The sequence below is a fragment of the Leiobunum rupestre genome, chromosome 9, assembly GCF_980474605.1.
Source record: "Leiobunum rupestre chromosome 9, qqLeiRupe1.1.hap1, whole genome shotgun sequence".
Lineage (NCBI taxonomy): Eukaryota > Metazoa > Arthropoda > Arachnida > Opiliones > Sclerosomatidae > Leiobunum > Leiobunum rupestre.
Genome location: NC_143392.1, coordinates 30,266,196 through 30,284,611, shown reverse-complemented (window position 1 = coordinate 30,284,611; position 18,416 = coordinate 30,266,196). Strand labels below are relative to the sequence as shown.

The 18,416-nt window shown below is 37.2% G+C and overlaps 2 protein-coding genes across 2 annotated transcripts; one reads left to right on the top strand and one right to left on the bottom strand.

Annotated features, from left to right (window-relative positions):
• The first annotated feature begins 5,271 nt into the window (after positions 1-5,271).
• Positions 5,272-6,726, top strand: LOC149927108 (putative inhibitor of apoptosis). The gene is made up of 2 exons (XM_090159229.1): positions 5,272-5,351; positions 6,285-6,726. The coding sequence occupies exons 1-2, from the start codon at positions 5,308-5,310 to the stop codon at positions 6,676-6,678; spliced, it is 438 nt and encodes a 145-aa protein (XP_090015355.1). The 5' UTR covers positions 5,272-5,307; the 3' UTR covers positions 6,679-6,726.
• A 2,928-nt stretch (positions 6,727-9,654) lies between these two features.
• Positions 9,655-15,111, bottom strand: LOC149927107 (uncharacterized). Its single transcript, XM_090157799.1, has one exon. The coding sequence runs from the start codon at positions 15,109-15,111 to the stop codon at positions 9,655-9,657; it is 5,457 nt and encodes a 1,818-aa protein (XP_090013925.1).
• Positions 15,112-18,416: the final 3,305 nt, after the last annotated feature.

Here is an 18,416-nt window from a genome sequence, read left to right as displayed (position 1 = left end):
GCTTACGGGATTTCAAGTAATTTAACATCCACGATTTTCCTTCATTTCCATCTTTTCCTATTACAAATATTCTTTTTCGTTCTGAGATAATTATATGTTCCAATAAACCTTTCTGCCATGGTCTAAGTCTATATATTTGTTTATTCGTTTAGTGGTTTTCATTTGTTCTTAATCTATGGCTACGTATTCGTTTCTCGCAACTTGGACACTAAATATATTTGTTTCGACCCATATGGAATATATTCAAAGGAGACAAACACGTACTTTTTTACTCGAACCGAGTCTATTCATAAACTGTTCTCGATTTTTGGGGGATCTCCGTATATAAAGTTTAAAATATGTGTTCTGAGGGTAGAAATAATATCAGCCCTATTTTGATTTTCTTCCAAGTTAAGTGTTTCAGATAACGTTTACTTATTCCGCACCTTCCATCCATTTTTTCACATTAATTTGATATAACCTTGTATCTTCCTACAATTCAGTTTTATGCTATGTACAATTCCCTTATTCATTGCATCATTCCAAATTTAGTCTAATTCATTCACGGGCGTTGATCTTCTGAAATGGATATTCCAATAAAACCTTTTTCTTATATCATCGCTTCTGATTAATCTGAATGTTGTCAATATAAAAAACATCATATGCTATATTTAAATATAAAGGATAAACACTGCTTAGGTTAAGGATAGATTGAAATGGAATATTTAAGTAAATAAGCATAAATTTCTGAGGGCCTTTTCCTCCAAAATATCTAAAAGGGCAAGTACATTCTCGATAAATATACAAGTTCTTTGGAATAAGAGACGTTTTTATCAAAGATAAGCCAAGTTTATACCTTATTGTCATTAGTTCCATAACAAGAACCACGTTTTAACGTGATAATGGCTACCCCTATCGAGAATTTTCGGCACTAAGAAATTCTACGTTTCTATGTATTATATGGGTTTTGACAGGTCTATTGATATTTTAAATATCCGTGAAACGTAAACTTATCAGAATAAGAAATGGCATACAATGAGATTAGATAACTAGATAACGATCATTGATAATAAAATTCTAATCGTGTAAATCTAACATATATTTTTTTTACTAATAATAAAAATATTTAAGAAACATGCTATTATTTTTAACATATATAAGACAATTTTTTGTTAAACGCAAAATAGTGTATTAGATATTGTTTAAATTAATTTCAAGTGAAAGGGTAGTTAAACTTACCACGCATTTCCTTAACACGTAAGCTGGTGCAAAATCGTTTGATAGTTTCACTTACTGTATTTCTATTTTCAATAATGAGCTATTTTGATTTAATATAATTAATGTTAAATTCTTTATTTTTAATAGAGAAAATGTTAATTATGGTCGCGTAGGGGAAAATCATACAATATGGTGTCGGAATTATAATATTAAATAACACACTAAGCCTTGGTAAAAACGTGTTTGGTATGTTGCAACTATGCAAGGAGTAAAATTTCAGCAGCACTATTTTTCTCAGCCGAATATCGCATTTTCAAAGTGCTACGCTTCTAACTTTAATTTAGATGGCCTTAAAGCCAAGTATTTGACAAATTGTGTAACCAAGTAAATGGACCTTTAAACAATTTTTCAGTCATAAAGTCAAGGAAATGTTCAAATATACTTTTATTTGGTCATTTTGATGGTCAAATAGCTCAGAATTGAACTGCCCGCGCCCCGTCGATGCCCCGTTTCACATATCAGACGTCGACGGGGGCGCGGGGCACCATCGGGGCGCGGGCAGTTCCATACTGAGCTATTTGACCATCAAAATGACCAAATACACGTATATTTGAACATTTCCTTGACTTTATGACTGAAATGTTGTTTAAAGGTCCATTTACTTGGTTACACAATTTGTTAAATACTTTAAGGCCATCTAAATTAAAGTTAGAAGCGTAGCACTTTGAAAATGCGTTATTCGGCTTAGAAAAATAGTGCTGCTGAAATTATACTCCTTGCATAGTTGCAACTTACCAAACACGTTTTTACCAAGGCTTAGTGTGTTATTTAATATTATAATTCCGACACCATTATGTATGATCTTCCCCTACGCGACCATAATTAACATTTTTTCTATTAAAAATAAAGAATTTAACATTAATTATATTAAATCAAAATCGCTCATTATTGAAAATAGAAATACAGTAAGTGAAACTATCAAACGATTTTGCACCAGCTTACGTGTTAAGGAAATGCGTGGTAAGTTTAACTACCCTTTCACTTGAAATTAATTTAAACAATATCTAATACACTATTTTGCTGTTAAAAATAAACTGAAAGAGTTTGTTCAGAAATTGATATTAGTGTTTAACTAAAAGAAATAGCGTTTAACAAAAAATTGTCTTATATATGTTAAAAATAATAGCATGTTTCTTAAATATTTTTATTATTAGTAAAAAAAATATATGTTAGATTTACACGATTAGAATTTTATTATCAATGATCTTTATCTAGTTATCTAATCTCATTGTATGCCATTTCTTATTCTGATAAGTTTACGTTTCACGGATATTTAAAATATCAATAGACCTGTTAAAACCCATATAATACATAGAAACGTAGAATTTCTTAGTGCCGAATATTCTCGATAGGGGTAGCCATTATCACGTTACAACGAGGTTCTTGTTATGGAACTAATGACAATAAGGTATAAACTTGGCTTATCTTTGATAAAAACGTCTCTTATTCCAAAGAACTTGTATATTTATCGAGAATGTACTTGCCCTTTTAGATATTTTGGAGGAAAAGGCCCTCAGAAATTTATGCTTATTTACATAAATATTCCATTTCAATCTATCCTTAACCTAAGCATTGTTTATCCTTTATATTTAAATATAGCATATGATGTTTTTTATATTGACAACATTCAGATTAATCAGAAGCGATGATATAAGAAAAAGGTTTTATTGGAATATCCATTTCAGAAGATCAACGCTCGTGAATGAATTAGACTAAATTTGGAATGATGCAATGAATAAGGGAATTGTACATAGCATAAAACTGAATTGTAGGAAGATACAAGGTTATATCAAATTAATGTGAAAAAATGGATGGAAGGTGCGGAATAAGTAAACGTTATCTGAAACACTTAAATTGGAAGAAAATCAAAATAGGGCTGATATTATTTCTACCCTCAGAACACATATTTTAAACTTTATATACGGAGATCCCCCAAAAATCGAGAACAGTTTATGAATAGTCTCGGTTCGAGTAAAAAAGTACGTGTTTGTCTCCTTTAAATATATTCCAAATGGGTCGAAACAAATATATTCAGTGTCCAAGTTGCGAGAAACGAATACGTAGCTATAGATTAAGAACCCATAAATGTAAACGTACATCGTGTACAACGTGCAATAAATCGTTTAAATCAAAACTGAGTTGACATATTAGACGTTGCAGTCTAAACCCTCACAAAGTAAACTTATTCAAAGTAGAAGCGGAAATCGATAAACAACGAGTCCGCGCAGAAGCCGTTGCTCGATCTGGACTACCATCGCATCGCATCTCTTTGGAAATTTGACAAGCGCTTGGGTGGAACAAATGAAAACCACTAAACGAATAAACAAATATATAGACTTAGACCATGGCAGAAAAGTTTATTGGAACATATAATTATCTCAGACCGAAAAAGAATATTTGTAATAGGAAAAGATGGAAATGAAGGAAAATCGTGGATGTTAAATTACTTGAAATCCCGTAAGCCCAATTTTACACATTGTCAGCAAGTGACAGTTTCGGGGAGTGAAATGCTTTTTCAATTGAAAAAGGTTTGCTCTGGTGTGAACCACTTTTTCTTTAACACCTTGAGAAGTACAAAAATATGCGACGAACACTTGGCAGTATTTGAAAGTTTAAAAGATGGTGAAATTGTTAGTACGAAATATAATTGTGTGAGTATAAATATTAGTACTCCAAATGTAGTTTGTGTATTTGGAAATTATATGCCTGAATCTTCCGGTTTAAGTTCTGATAGAATTGTACGATTTTATATAGAAATTTAGTCTTAGCTATTTACATTTTACGGGTTTTTAGGTCTAGCTTTAATTTTTTACGTATTGGAAAATGTATTTCAGCGTATTATTATAAGTAACATTTTAGTCCTAACAAAGTCCACCAGTTAGGAAATGATTTATGGATACGAAAATATTTATAAATACTAAAGACAGATGCAGAAACTAGGAATTCAGAGGAAAAAGAACCAACGCGATCGAAAATAATAAAGCCTTTAAATACGTTTTGCGTTCTTTATTGCATACTATTACCATATTTTAGTTTGGGGTTACTGTATTTAGTACCATAGCGCCATCTAAACTTTGAAATAATCCTTAATTAAATATATTGATAAAAGGGCACTTCCCCTATTTCCGGTGAAGTACCAATTCTCACGTGACTCGCTCATTTTTCTGTGCGCGCTCACGTTTAATAAGATAACTGCACTCTACACGTAGAATTTCATAGTATCATGTGAAATATTTATTCGTTGAAGGATCTAGCGACATCTGGCTGGTACAAAGATACACCAGGCAGCATGGATCGGATAACAGTCGCCGGATTCATACTATCTTTGATAAAAAAAACGTCTCTTATTCCCCAAGAACATGTATATTTATCGAGAATGTACTAGCTCTATTAGATATTTTGGAGGAAGGGCGAACTAAAATTTATGCTTTTTTACGAAATTAATTAGCGTATTTAAAAAAAAATTATTCTTAACAAATGCATTCATGTTAGGATATGATTTACGGAAAATGTACTTTCATGGGTTAGGCTTAGAAATTTAGTCTTAGCTTTTTAAACTTTACAGGTTTTTAGGTCTAGCTTTTATTTTTTACGTATTGGAAAATGTATTTCAGCGTATTATTATAAGTAAAATTTTAGTCTTAACAAAGTCCACCAGTTAGGAAATGGTTTATGGATAGGAAAATATTTATAAATACTAAAGACAGAGGAAAAAGAACCAACGCGATCGAAAATAATAAAACCTTTAAATACGTTTTGCGTTCTTTATTGCATACTATTACCATATTTTAGTTAGGGCTTACTGTATTGAGAACCATGGCGCCATCTAAACTTTGAAATAATCCGTAGATAAATAAATATAATGATAAAAGGGCTCAAGTGATAACACTTCTCCTATTTTCCCGTGACGTACCGATTCTCACGTGACTCGTTCATTTTTCCGGGCGCGCGCGTACGATTGATAAGATAACTGAACTTTGACTTAGCGAGATCTTTGTTTTATTTGACGCTACAATCGGAAAGGTTTGAGTAGAAATTCTGTCTTGTTCCATGTTACATTTTCAGCCTTTTGGAGCGTTCATTGTACATACAAAGTAAGTATTTTTCATTAATGTTTATTGTATTAGAAAGTATTTGAACTTTAAGGCATATTATGCTTAGTATATTAAATTTAGGCTTACCAGGTAGGAATCTGAATTAGGGTTAAAAAATGAATTTTAGTATTCTGCTTTTTTTAGGCCAAGATTAGCGTAGAAAGTAATTTACTATTTTGTTTTTGTAGTAGACTATATATTTTAGACAATTAGCTTATTGAAAAAGCGTTTAAAATGAGAATGGTATTTGGAAAACGTTCCTACCGTAAAATTGTAACTTTTTCACTGTAGTTCGCAAAATGGTATTAATAGTATACTAATTTAATGTAAATTTCTATTAATTGTATTGTTTTCTAGCATATGATTGCATCAAAAGCTCTCGAGAGGAATCTACATTGGTTTTTTTTCAAGTGGGTTAGTTATGTGACGTCAACAATGGGTTCCACTTAAGATATTAAACTGGGTTAATTATGTGACGTCAACAATGGGTTTTTTTCAAGTGGGTAAAATTATATGACGTCAATGGGTATCATTAGATGCAGTGTCTAGAACTGTTATCTCATAGAGAGACAGCCAATAGAATTTGAGGGTTATTTGAAGTTTAGTTCATGTGATGAATTAATCTCAACAAGATAGGAACTGATTAATCTCCCACGCGTCATTTCTCTTCGGCGCATAGTTCCGTCTTTTTTACAGCTCGACAAAGGATTTCCAACCGTAAAGGAAGTAACTATTTTTTTCTTTGTAATAGACTATATTTTTAGACATCTTTAAAACAATTTGCATATTGAAAAAGCGTCTATATTGATAATTTTAGCGTAGAATTTAACCATATTGAGAAAATTTGGTTTAGTAGGCTTAGTGATAAATTTAGGTTTAGCATGTAGGCTTAGTGAATGTATAATTTGAAACAATAGACCATATTTTGTCTAGATCAACTATGGAAATCGAAGCGTATCGACTTGAAACTTTTTGTCACTGGAAAAATCCACATGTTTCCAAAGAAAAACTAGCGAAGGCTGGATTCTACTATATTCAACGCGGAGATGAAGTACGATATTACAAGTGCCACGGAATCTTAGAACACTGGGAATCAGGAGACGTACCAGAACTTGAACATGCCAGATTCTTTCCAAACTGCGCGTCGAGGGATAATTCACCAACGGAAAAAAGTACATCTCGCAAGAATGGGACATTCCACCTACGCCAAAAGCAACTACTGTCATCGATAAAAGCTTCTCACCTGCATCTGAAGAGGACGACGTTTGTGACTGTCCCTCGTATGTCAGACGATACTGCTGTTAGACACTACAAATACGTAAGCTAGAACTTTTAATTAAATTATTTATACAAGTTGCTGAAGGTAGTTCGTTTCAACCCTTTAAATGAAATTGTATATATCCATTTCGCATTAATTACAATTATATAGATAAATTACGATTTAAACGGATTTTATATAATTTTGAATTAGTCGTAGAACCAATTTTACGTAATCATGTAAACAAAGTTCTAAAATAAAAAATAATTAAATTTAAATAACTTGTTATTATTGCTTATATCCTAGAAATTAAAAGGGTTGGGAAGAGATAAATTAATTATAGAGTTTCGGAATTATATCGATAAATTTATGGAGTTTGGGGATGGGTGGGAAAAATTACGGCTCTTCGTTTTTCCAACTGCATTTCTGATGTACCCAAAAATGGACCAAAATGGACCAAATGTACCCTATAAACGACCAAAGTCACCATTTTCGGCCCTATGTACCACATTTCGGACCAAAAGTACCCCAAACTGGACCTTTTAGCTTTAATGTAATGTTAAACTCCCATAGAGATTCCCCTAAAAAGAAATAATTTGCGGTCCAATTTTGGGTACATGAAGTATTTCGGTGAGGTAAAACTAATTCTGGCAAACTGCTGCGATTTATAGCGAATGGGGGAAAAACCGATTTCTAGCTATTGGGAGCGATGGTGGATATTTTAGAGTTCAAGAATTATTGAAATTAGCAGCGCTTAAGAAATTATGGGTAACGAGAGGGGAGGGTTGGGGGTTCGGAAGCGATAGTGGGAATTATGGTTAACGAGGGAGGGGAAGGAGTAAGAGTAGAGAGGGGTAAATTCCATCCTCCAGAAATCTGCGCGATTAAAACAAATTCTGGAGAATGGGGAATGGGGAAAAGCAGAGAGAAAATCTTGGCGATTATATTCCAGCGATTGGGGAGTGGGGGAAAAGCCAAAAAATCTTGGCGATTATATTCCGGCGATTGGGGAGGTGCAAAAAAAGGGGGGAGGGGGAGAAGAGAGAATCTTAGCGATTATATTCCAGCGATTGGGGAGTGGGGGAAAAGCCAAAAAATCTTGGCGATTATATTCCGGCGATTGGGGAGGTGCAAAAAAAGGGGGGAGGGGGAGAAGAGAGAATCTTAGCGATTATATTCCAGCGATTGGGGAGTGGGGGAAAAGTCAAAAAATCTTGGCGATTATATTCCGGCGATTGGGGAGGTGCAAAAAAAGGGGGGAGGGGGAGAAGAGAGAATCTTAGCGATTATATTCCAGCGATTGGGGAGTGGGGGAAAAGCCAAAAAATCTTGGCGATTATATTCCGGCGATTGGGGAGGTGCAAAAAAAGGGGGGGGGGGGAGAAGAGAGAATCTTAGCGATTATATTCCAGCGATTGGGGAGTGGGGGAAAAGCCAAAAAATCTTGGCGATTATATTCCGGCGATTGGGGAGGTGCAAAAAAAGGGGGGAGGGGGAGAAGAGAGAATCTTAGCGATTATATTCCAGCGATTGGGGAGTGGGGGAAAAGCCAAAAAATCTTGGCGATTATATTCCGGCGATTGGGGAGGTGCAAAAAAAGGGGGGAGGGGGAGAAGAGAGAATCTTAGCGATTATATTCCAGCGATTGGGGAGTGGGGCAGAGAGAAAATCTTGGCTTTTACCGTTCCGCGATTGAGATTAGATATCAGAATGATAATCTCAATCGCGGAACAAAAACACCTTTCTCTATGGTCGGCCGACAGTTGATCAACTAGGAAATTTCAATCAATATGGATATATAACCGTCTCTTAAATGACTATTGGCCGAATTTGAAATAACTATGGGCCGACTTCAAGTACACACATTTACAACTCCGAAACGACGTTGGACCGACTTCAATAAATACCAATTTGATTCCCATTAAGATATTTAGCAGCGAATGAATTGTTAATACTTTATTATGAATTTGTCAACATAAAACAACCGTTGATCGTAGTTCCACAGAACTAATCCATACAATTCAAAAGCCAGATTGTGTTTCGGTAGTGCTTGGCGAACTAGATGGAATATTACTTATTATTTTTGAAAAATAATTGAGAAAACGTTCCATACATTAATAGGAACCTTGAACCAACCTTTCAATGTATACCAGAATTAGATTAGGAGAAGTTACTACAGAGCCTGAAATTCTGGGAGCGCAAATGTCTTAGAAAAGCGTAGGGGGTAATTCTAATTTTCTTTCTCGTTGAAAATTCCACCCCTCAAAAGGAGATAAGATTCTCGATGGACGCTGGGTAACTGAAGAAACCCGCCTAATTTATTTTGTTTTTTAATTGTAAGTTTTCAGGTTCGCGCTCTTGGGGAGAGACTTATTTCTTCTTACTACCACACCGACTGAAAAATGTAGTAGCTAACTTATTTTATTTTTAAAGATGAGACTGTTTGCTCGGAACACTTATTTTATTTTATGGAGTTTCTTGGGGTCCTTTCTTAGCGGAGCCCAAGTAGCAACTGCCCAGTGAACCTCCAACTTTCCTCTCTTCAAAATACAAATTTCGCAAGGTAGTGAAAGGGTTCGACCAATCACTGCCCTGATAGCTAAATTTTCCATTTACAACGTTTATAGAGGAAACGCTAGCTACGGACAGTCCGGCGAGGATATGAGTCAGGTCAAAGGAATGTGGACGGTTGAAACCCGGCCGAAAAGATAATCCTTTTTCTCCGACTGTCCGTCGCCAGCGTTTTCTCCTTACAATAGAGTAAATTTTAAATTACAACGGTTTTTAATACCAAAAGTCTATCTTGTTTTTAAAGTTTGGTTCACTGTTAAGTTTGATGTATTTTGGAAATTTTACATTTAAATTTACATGTGATGGTATTTTAATTTTACATTTTTAACGTTTAGTTTTAATTTACATGCTCAATTTTTATTTTACATTTATTTTTATTATACATAACATATTAAAAAAAAAGAATTTGAAATGTGAGTTTTCACACTCCCCGCGAAAATACGTAGTATTTTCCGAGAAAATTAAAAAAAAACTTTAAACATTTTCATTATTACAAAATCTATTAATCTCTAACGCGTAGAGGTGTTGCACTGGACGCCTTATTCTGGTATTTTTTCCTAATTTTATTAAGCAAGATCTTATTTCCCCATCTCGTCCCTCATTTACCTCTTCAATAACTCCTAGTTTCCACATATGTTTTGGAATTTTCTCCTCGTGGACGATCATAACATCACCCACACGAATTTTTTGGTTTTGTTTAGCTAATTGTACGTGATGGGCCGTTTTTAATTCTAAAATATACTCTTGCCTCCATCTTTGCCATAATCTTTGCATTAAGGTTTCCCTATACCGTACCCTCCTAGCGAATTCGGTTTGCGTTTTGGGAAGCTTCGCGATATTTAACTTTTGGGGCGGGAGACTGGTTAATCTTCTACCTGTTAAGAAGTGAGCGGGTGATAATGGCTCGGGCTCTTGGTGATCGTTGTAGAGATACGTGATGGGTCTGGAGTTTATTACCGCTTCGGTTTCAAGGAGGACCGTTTCCATTTCTTGATATGATAGTGAAGCCTTTCCTAGAATTTTTCTTAAGATGTTTTTTGTAGTTTTGACCATTCTTTCGTAATATCCGCCTGCCCACGGCGCCTTTTCTACAATGAATTTCCACCTTATTCCTTTATTTCCAAAAAATTGGCTCACTTGTTTGTCGTTGATATTTTCCCACATGGAGTTTAAGTCTTGTTTCGCTCTTTTAAAAGTTTTTGCATTGTCCGAATACACGACTGAGGGGCACCCCCGCCGCGCAATCAGACGTCGAAATGCCATTAGGAATTCGTAGGTCGTCAGCGATGGAACCAGTTCCAAATGACACGCTCTCGTTACGTTGCAGGTAAACAAACAAACGTAGGCCTTTACCTCTTCTTTTCCCATTTTAACTAACAAGGGACCGGCGAAATCCACTCCTACGGCAGTGAACGCGTCGGCTTCCGTAATTCTATCTTTTGGAAGCAGCCCAGTAGGGGCTTCGTGGGGCTTGGCGTTGTGTCTTTTGCAGCGATGACAATACCTCACTATATTTCGAGCCAACTGCCTCCCCGCAGTTATCCAATATCTTTCGCGTGACTGGCTCGCGGTAGCCTGAATTCCGCAATGTTTCATTTCTTCGTGACTTCTCGTCATTAAATGTCTGGCTAATTCCTGATTTCTATTGATTATGATTGGGTGTTTACGCTCGTAACTAAAACACCCTTCATCTAATCTGCCGCCTAGACATAAGACTCCTTCTTCGTTCAATTTTGGCTTTAAAGTAGCTATGCTTGAATCTTTCGGTAGAGCTTTCTCTTCTTGTAGCGCTTTCATTTCTTTTCCGTAATCTTCAAGTTGGATGTCTTTAATTAATCTTGTTTCAGCGTGGTTCATTTCATCCGCGCTGATTTCTCCCTTCTCCATTTTCTTCGTTTTGGCCTTGCCCGCGACACGATAGAGATAGGATATTACCCTTAATGCCTGATTAAAGCTGCTATATCTTTTTAAATCCACGACTCTTTGTATGCCGATAGAGTCCTTTACTTGAACCGTCAAAACAGACTTTCTTTTTTCGCGCTGAACTTCGTCGAGTTCGGCTATTTCATTTTCGCTTATTTTCTCGCGAGGCCATTGTTCCCTTCCTTCGGCCAACCAGGGGGGTCCGTGGAACCATAGGTGATCCTCTTGTATTTGTTTGGCCTTGGCTCCGCGCGAAGGAATATCAGCGGGATTTTGCGAGCCCGGGCAGTGCGACCAGTTTTCGGGGTCTACCAGCTTGTTTATCTCCACGGCGCGATTTTGGACGAAAGGCTTGTTTTCCTTTGGGGGTTTGTTAATCCAGTATATCGCTATTTTTGAATCTGACCACATCTTGATCGCCAGATTCTCCCTTTTGAATATTTGTTTTATGTTCGCGACTAACCTAGCGCCTAGGAGGCAACCCATCAGCTCCAACCTTGGCAGCGAAAGCTCCTTGGTTGGACACACCCTCGTTTTTGACGCAACGAAAGCGATTCTAGTTTCATCATGGTCGGTGACGTATCGTAAATATACTACTGCGGAGTATGCCTTTATACTCGCGTCTGTAAAACAGTGTAGCTCCTTTTCAATTACTCCTTCCGACTGACGATTTTGGTAAATGCATCTCGGTATTTTTATTTCTTTGATGTCACCCATCTCTTCGCACCAGGAGCTGAACTCTTTACTAACTTCTTCCGGAAGACTGTCATCCCACGCGAGTATTTTCTTTTGTTTTTTCAAATCTTCTTGACATTTCCAAAGTTTCTGGAACATTATTTTCGCCCTGATGGTATATGGTGTGAGAATTCCTACAGGGTCGAAAATTTGCGCGAGAGTGCTTAAGAGAAATCTTTTCGTTTTTTGATTAGCTTCTACAACGGTTAGTAGTTTTGAAAAATCTACGGATAATTCATCCGTTTCCGGATTCCAGATTAGGCCTAAAACCTTTTGTTTTACAGGTTTGGCTTCTCCATCGAACTTGTCAATCGTGCCTTTTCTCGCGGTCGTTTCCGCCCATAATCTTCTTAAATCCGATGAATTTGTTTGCCATTTGCGTAGGTGCATTTTCGCTTCCCTGATTATTTTAGAGCAATTTTCTGACAGCTCGTACGCTCCTTGAACGTCTTCTTCACCTCCCAGCAGATCGTCTACGTAGAGCTGCTCGTTTAATACTTCGTAGGTTTGTGGGTAGCTTGTTTTGTATTTTTCTAAATGAGTTTTTATTGTGGCCGCTAATAAGCATGGCGATGATTTTACTCCAAACGGTATTCTAGCCATTCTTAAAACTTGATGCGTATTTTCACAAATTTTGCCGTCCTTATCTTCTATTGTCCACAGGAACCGCGTTGAATCTCTGTCTTCTGGCTCCAAAGCCACCTGTAAGAAGGCTTTCTCTATGTCAGCAGTCACCGCTACTCGATGCCCTCGAAATTTTAGGAGCAAGGTCAGCAGGTGCGGATTAAGATTTGGGCCGTTCGACAGGCAATCGTTTAGAGAAGGGCAACCCTTGACATTCGATGAAGCGTCAAAAACTACTCTTAACTTTGTTGTGGAGCTCGATTGCCTGACCACCGCTTGATGCGGGATGTAATAAGTTCCCTGTGGCGCTAATTCGGGACGCTCGACCCTTTCTACTATTCCTTCGGAGAGTTGACCTTCAATCACCGCTTTGTACTCTTCATAGAGTTGCGGTTCCCTTTTGAATCTTCGTACTAGCCCGTCCATTCTTTTCTTCGCTACTGTCAAGTTATCTGGAAGTTTACTTTTATCCGTGATCCACGGGAAGTTAACGCTGTATCTTCCGTTGGCTATCTTTATTTCGCTTTTAAATTTCTTCATAAAATCGTCCGCTGTGGGATCAGTTCGCGCCTCCTCGTGGATGCCCATTCCTTCTAGGCTCCAGAATGACTCCAAGGCCTTTGATATTGTCAAGCTATCTACGCTTACTCGCAATACGCTAACGGCGTACGTACCGACGGCTATCTCTCCGATCCGTGCCGGTCCTTGCACGGCCCAGCCTAGGGTCGTTTCTACGGCGACTAAAGACTTTGAAAGCCGCTCTGTTTTGCCCGTGGCGAATTCCCAATAACTATCGCCTCCTATCAAAATTCCTACGCTCAGATCCTCAGAGTGTCCTGAAACTGATTTGTCGGCTATTTGGAACCCTCTGCCTTCCATTAATCTTTCAATATCTTTGCATCGTGACATGGTTACTGCCTCGCAGACGTAAGGAACTTCGACGGCTGTGATTTCTATCTTTTCGCTCGGGTTTGAAGCGTTTTCTAGGCTTATTTTAACTAATCTTCTGACAGCTTCGATCGGAGTTTGATTCCCAAAGTTTGTTATTTCGACTGGACAGATTCCTACTACCGGCAAATTTAATCTTTGCGATATATCTTCCTTTACGAAGCTAGCTTGGCTTCCCGGATCTAACAGACATCTTATTTCTTCCCCCTTACCGCTGTTGGGGTTTCTGGCTAATGCTCTGGCAGTCTGTAGCAGAACTGTTTGGCCGCAGGTTACTAGATTGTTTCCCACCTTTACTTTTTCGTCTTTCGCGACTTCTTGTTTTTCCTTGTTAATTTCTTTTGATTTGATTTTTGCCTTATTAGCCTCATTTTCTGGACATAATGCGATATTATGCTTCCTAGTACATATTTTACATAAATAATAGGGTGATGGACAGTCCTTTACGTCGTGTCCGAAGCGCGTGCAAATAAAGCACCGGTTCGCGTCATTTACCATGCGCTTCTTATCTTCTAAGCTGAAATTCCTACAATTGAACGTTGGGTGCGACGTTTCTTTGCAAAAGATGCAAAAAATATTTTTAACTCTAGCGTTGGCGGCGAAAACAGACGCGCTGGGATTAAGTCTACTAGGCATATTCGAACCAGACCTTGATCTAACGTCCATCGTGGGGGCCTTATGAAATGGCTTCTGTTTTTCCCGCGAAGGCTCACTTTCTTTAACAGATTTTTGGGGGCCCATAAAATCACACGCTTCTCTGTATTCTAATTCCTTTCGTAGAAACTCAATAAACGAGTCTATATTCAAGTCTCCCGCTAACCCCCTTTGTTTTGTATATTCTAAGCGAATATCTTTCGGGAGGCATTCTTCTAATTTAAGGCAAAGAAACACCCCATTTTTTGCGGTATCATACCCTAACGATTTTAAACTACGAATGTTAGTTTGGCATTCGTCGTGAAATTTTCTTAACGCAACCAAATCCCTGGAGCTAGAAATTGGGCTTAACATATGTAATTGGCGCAAATGATCTTTCGCGATCATATCATCCCTATCGAATCTTAATTTTAACATTCTAACGGCTGCGTCATAATTGGCATCAGAAGGATGCAAACCGGAAATTTCTCGAAGAGCTTCACCTTCTAAATATGATTTTAAGTAAAAAAACAATTGAGTCTTACTTAACCCTTTTTTCGATGCAACCATGGTTTCAAATTGGCTCCAAAAACCCTTAAATTGGGTGCGGTCACCACTAAACTTTGATATCACGAGAGTTGGTAATTTGGATTCACAGTTCACCGCGCTAATTAAGTTCAAAACATCACTGTTCGATGTCCCGGAAGAACTCGTGTTGCTGCGGGCGTCGTCGGGGATGACTCCGGCGTCTCGAAGTTTCCTCTTCGCCTTTGCTCTCGCGACGAGAATTTCTTGGTTATATTTCTCCACCATTTCGCACTCCTTCGACAGTTCGATGTCATCTCCGGTCATCAGGTCGTAGATTTGGGTGTCCAGCTTCAATAACATCGCTTCTTTTAGTTCGATGATGGTAAGTTGATCTTCCACCTCTTCGATATTCAAATCGGCCGGTATGGCATTCAGCAATGATGTCAGGGTATTAACAGCGTAGGTTGTATTCGCCCTGACTGGCGTTCTCAGCGCCTTCAGCTTCTTTATTTCGTTTCCTCGAGTGGCTTCGTCAGCCATGATTCGCTTTGTTTCTCGGTTATTCTTTCGTTTAAATTCTTATTTCGCGACTTGATAATTAACTGTTCTTAATTACCGTTAATAGTCTCCCGGGTTTCGGCACCATGAAGAAACCCGCCTAATTTATTTTGTTTTTTAATTGTAAGTTTTCAGGTTCGCGCTCTTGGGGAGAGACTTATTTCTTCTTACTACCACACCGACTGAAAAATGTAGTAGCTAACTTATTTTATTTTTAAAGATGAGACTGTTTGCTCGGAACACTTATTTTATTTTATGGAGTTTCTTGGGGTCCTTTCTTAGCGGAGCCCAAGTAGCAACTGCCCAGTGAACCTCCAACTTTCCTCTCTTCAAAATACAAATTTCGCAAGGTAGTGAAAGGGTTCGACCAATCACTGCCCTGATAGCTAAATTTTCCATTTACAACGTTTATAGAGGAAACGCTAGCTACGGACAGTCCGGCGAGGATATGAGTCAGGTCAAAGGAATGTGGACGGTTGAAACCCGGCCGAAAAGATAATCCTTTTTCTCCGACTGTCCGTCGCCAGCGTTTTCTCCTTACAATAGAGTAAATTTTAAATTACAACGGTTTTTAATACCAAAAGTCTATCTTGTTTTTAAAGTTTGGTTCACTGTTAAGTTTGATGTATTTTGGAAATTTTACATTTAAATTTACATGTGATGGTATTTTAATTTTACATTTTTAACGTTTAGTTTTAATTTACATGCTCAATTTTTATTTTACATTTATTTTTATTATACATAACATATTAAAAAAAAAGAATTTGAAATGTGAGTTTTCACAGTAACGATACCGCCATCTAACGTGAGCTAACGAAATGGAAATATCGTCTGCTATATCGTACGTTTTACAAGGCTTAGATATTGAGTGTTGTTAGACATGGAAGCGTGGGACTGGGATGACACCTATTTACCTAAGTAAACTATATGTAAGTTTATTTGTTCAGTCAAGAACTGCGTTATTTAAAACATATACTTCAATGTTCTATACATTTTTTATTTATCATTAATGCCAAAAATCCTAAATACAAATTAACTTACTTCATAATTTAATTCTACATGATAATTAAAATTGATCATCTTTGAAATATCTTACACAAATATCCAGACTACCACTGATTCCGTAAGGGTGGATTAACTCTTCGTTTTGATGTCAACATTGATAAATTTTTTAGCTTTTGAATCGTTTTTCTCTGTAATTTCCGGCTTAGGAAACCGATTTAAAACTCTGCGAAGGCTTAGTATTATTTGCCGTTTTTAACTCTCCGAGGGGACTTTGTACCCTAGGAGAGGTTATACAACCACCGTGTCTGTCTGTCTGTCTGTCTGTCAGGCCTGCGAATGCGTTCGCATTTTCGGGGCAAAGGGTAATCACTGCGTACCCAGTTTCTTGGAATCAGGGAAAAGGTTTTTCCAAAAGCGCCCTCTTTTTGTCATTGGTTGTAGTATAATTTTTTTATCGGCCGGGATTCGAACCCGAGCCCTCTTGCACGATAGGTAAGCGTTCTACCGCAAAACCACGGATACAGTTACGCTTCACCGAAAATTAAAAACTCTTCCGAGGAGAGGTATATTTTGGCTTGCCAAATTGTTTACCTCTCCGAGGGGACTTTGTCTGTCTGCCTGTGGGTCTGTCTGTCAGGCAAATGGTAATCACTGCGTACGCAGTTTCTTGGAATCAGGATAAAGGTTTTTCCTAAAGCGCCCTCTTTTTGTCATTGGGTGTAGTATAATTTTTTAATCGGCCGGGATTCGAACCCGAGCCCTCTTGAACGGAAGGTGAACGTTCTACCGCAGGACCACGGATACAGTTACGCTTAACTGAAAATTAAAAACTCTTCCGAGGAGAGGTATATTTTGACTTGCCAACTTGTTGGTTACTATTTTCCAATTCTTTTATCGAAATTACATGGTACAGACTTATTTTTCGTTTTAGATTTGCTAATTATATAATAACTATATCGAGTTGATGCATCCTAGGAGGTTGGAAATTAATTTTCCTAGATGCATCTGTCTCACTTTCTAAGCTGTTAATATCCATAATAGATCGCAAAGACGTTTCAGCGGCTATATCGGCTGTCATTTTCCCGTGTTTCTATAAATTTCCACCAGGTACCAATCTTGGTCTTACTCCCGTGATAGGGGGGCGAAAATTGTCATCCCGCTTAGTCTCCCCCCCCCCTCTCTCTCTGGTAAGTCAAATGCACCCACAATGGGCTCTATGGCTCTATGATAACTTCCTCTAATCTAATTATATGTATCCTAAGAATTCCAAATCTTTATTAAAGTTATATTTCCCCAACATATTTAATTACACGAATGTGACCTACTTGAGTTAAGAGTGTTTTTTAAAAGCAAACATTTTCCAGATAAATATATGATCTTTTTCGAAACAATAAAGTATAGAAAAGAAGTTATTTAAAAAAATTTAAATTTGTTAGATAAAATCGGAAATTTTCAAAGTTCTGCGCGTTTAATTCGCAAATAAACTGTTGGATATAAGTCAGCCATTAGTCGGGTTATAAATGTGCAATGTTTTTTCAAGTCACGACAGCTATTACAATTTAATGTTAGGCCTCTAATTTATAGTTGCAATGATAAGACTTATTGGGTCCAAAATATTAGGTCACCATACCTACTTATAAAAGGGTCAAAAACTTACTTACGCTGAATTATCTCAAAAACATTTAAGACTTTTAGAGTCGACATTTGGACCAGGACCGAAAAGCGACTTTTCGACCAAAGCCCGACCCTAAATCAACCCTTTGTGCTACAGGCGCGGTGTCAGCGCGACTCTAAAATGCTACAGGGTTAACACAGATTGTCTATGCACGTAGAATCCAAGCAACTATTCGTATTTTAATTTCCATTAAGCTGTGTTCGAATAATAATCTTTTAAAAATTGGTGTTCGTTTTTCAAAAAACATTCTATTTAATGCAATAAAGCAATACTTGTGATAAATCATAAATGTACTCGTAACTATTTCAACTTTAGAATATTTAAACATTTGATGAATTATTAAATTGAAAAGTGGCTTATTTACTAAATCTTGAAACATGCTTTGCGATTAATTGTGATTTCTCAGGGTGTTCATATGTACTAGACATTGGGGGTGGTGCTCTAATTGGCTCCATTTTAAGCAGCTCTTCGGCAGCTTTGTAGATTGGTGCAATTTTCCTCCTCTCCAAAACCAGTTGCAGTAACTCGTTTAGATACTCTTTTAATACCAAATCAGTAGATCAGTATATGATGGAATTTTTAATAAATAGCAATTTACCATATGTAG

Coding starts and splice junctions, on each gene's coding strand:
- LOC149927107 (XM_090157799.1), bottom strand. CDS start 15,111: ATGGCTGACGAAGCCACTCGAGGAAACGAAATAAAGAAGCTGAAGGCG.
- LOC149927108 (XM_090159229.1), top strand. CDS start 5,308: ATGTTACATTTTCAGCCTTTTGGAGCGTTCATTGTACATACAAA. Junction 5,352..6,284: donor GCGTTCATTGTACATACAAA/GTAAGTATTTTT, acceptor TATTTTGTCTAG/ATCAACTATGGAAATCGAAG.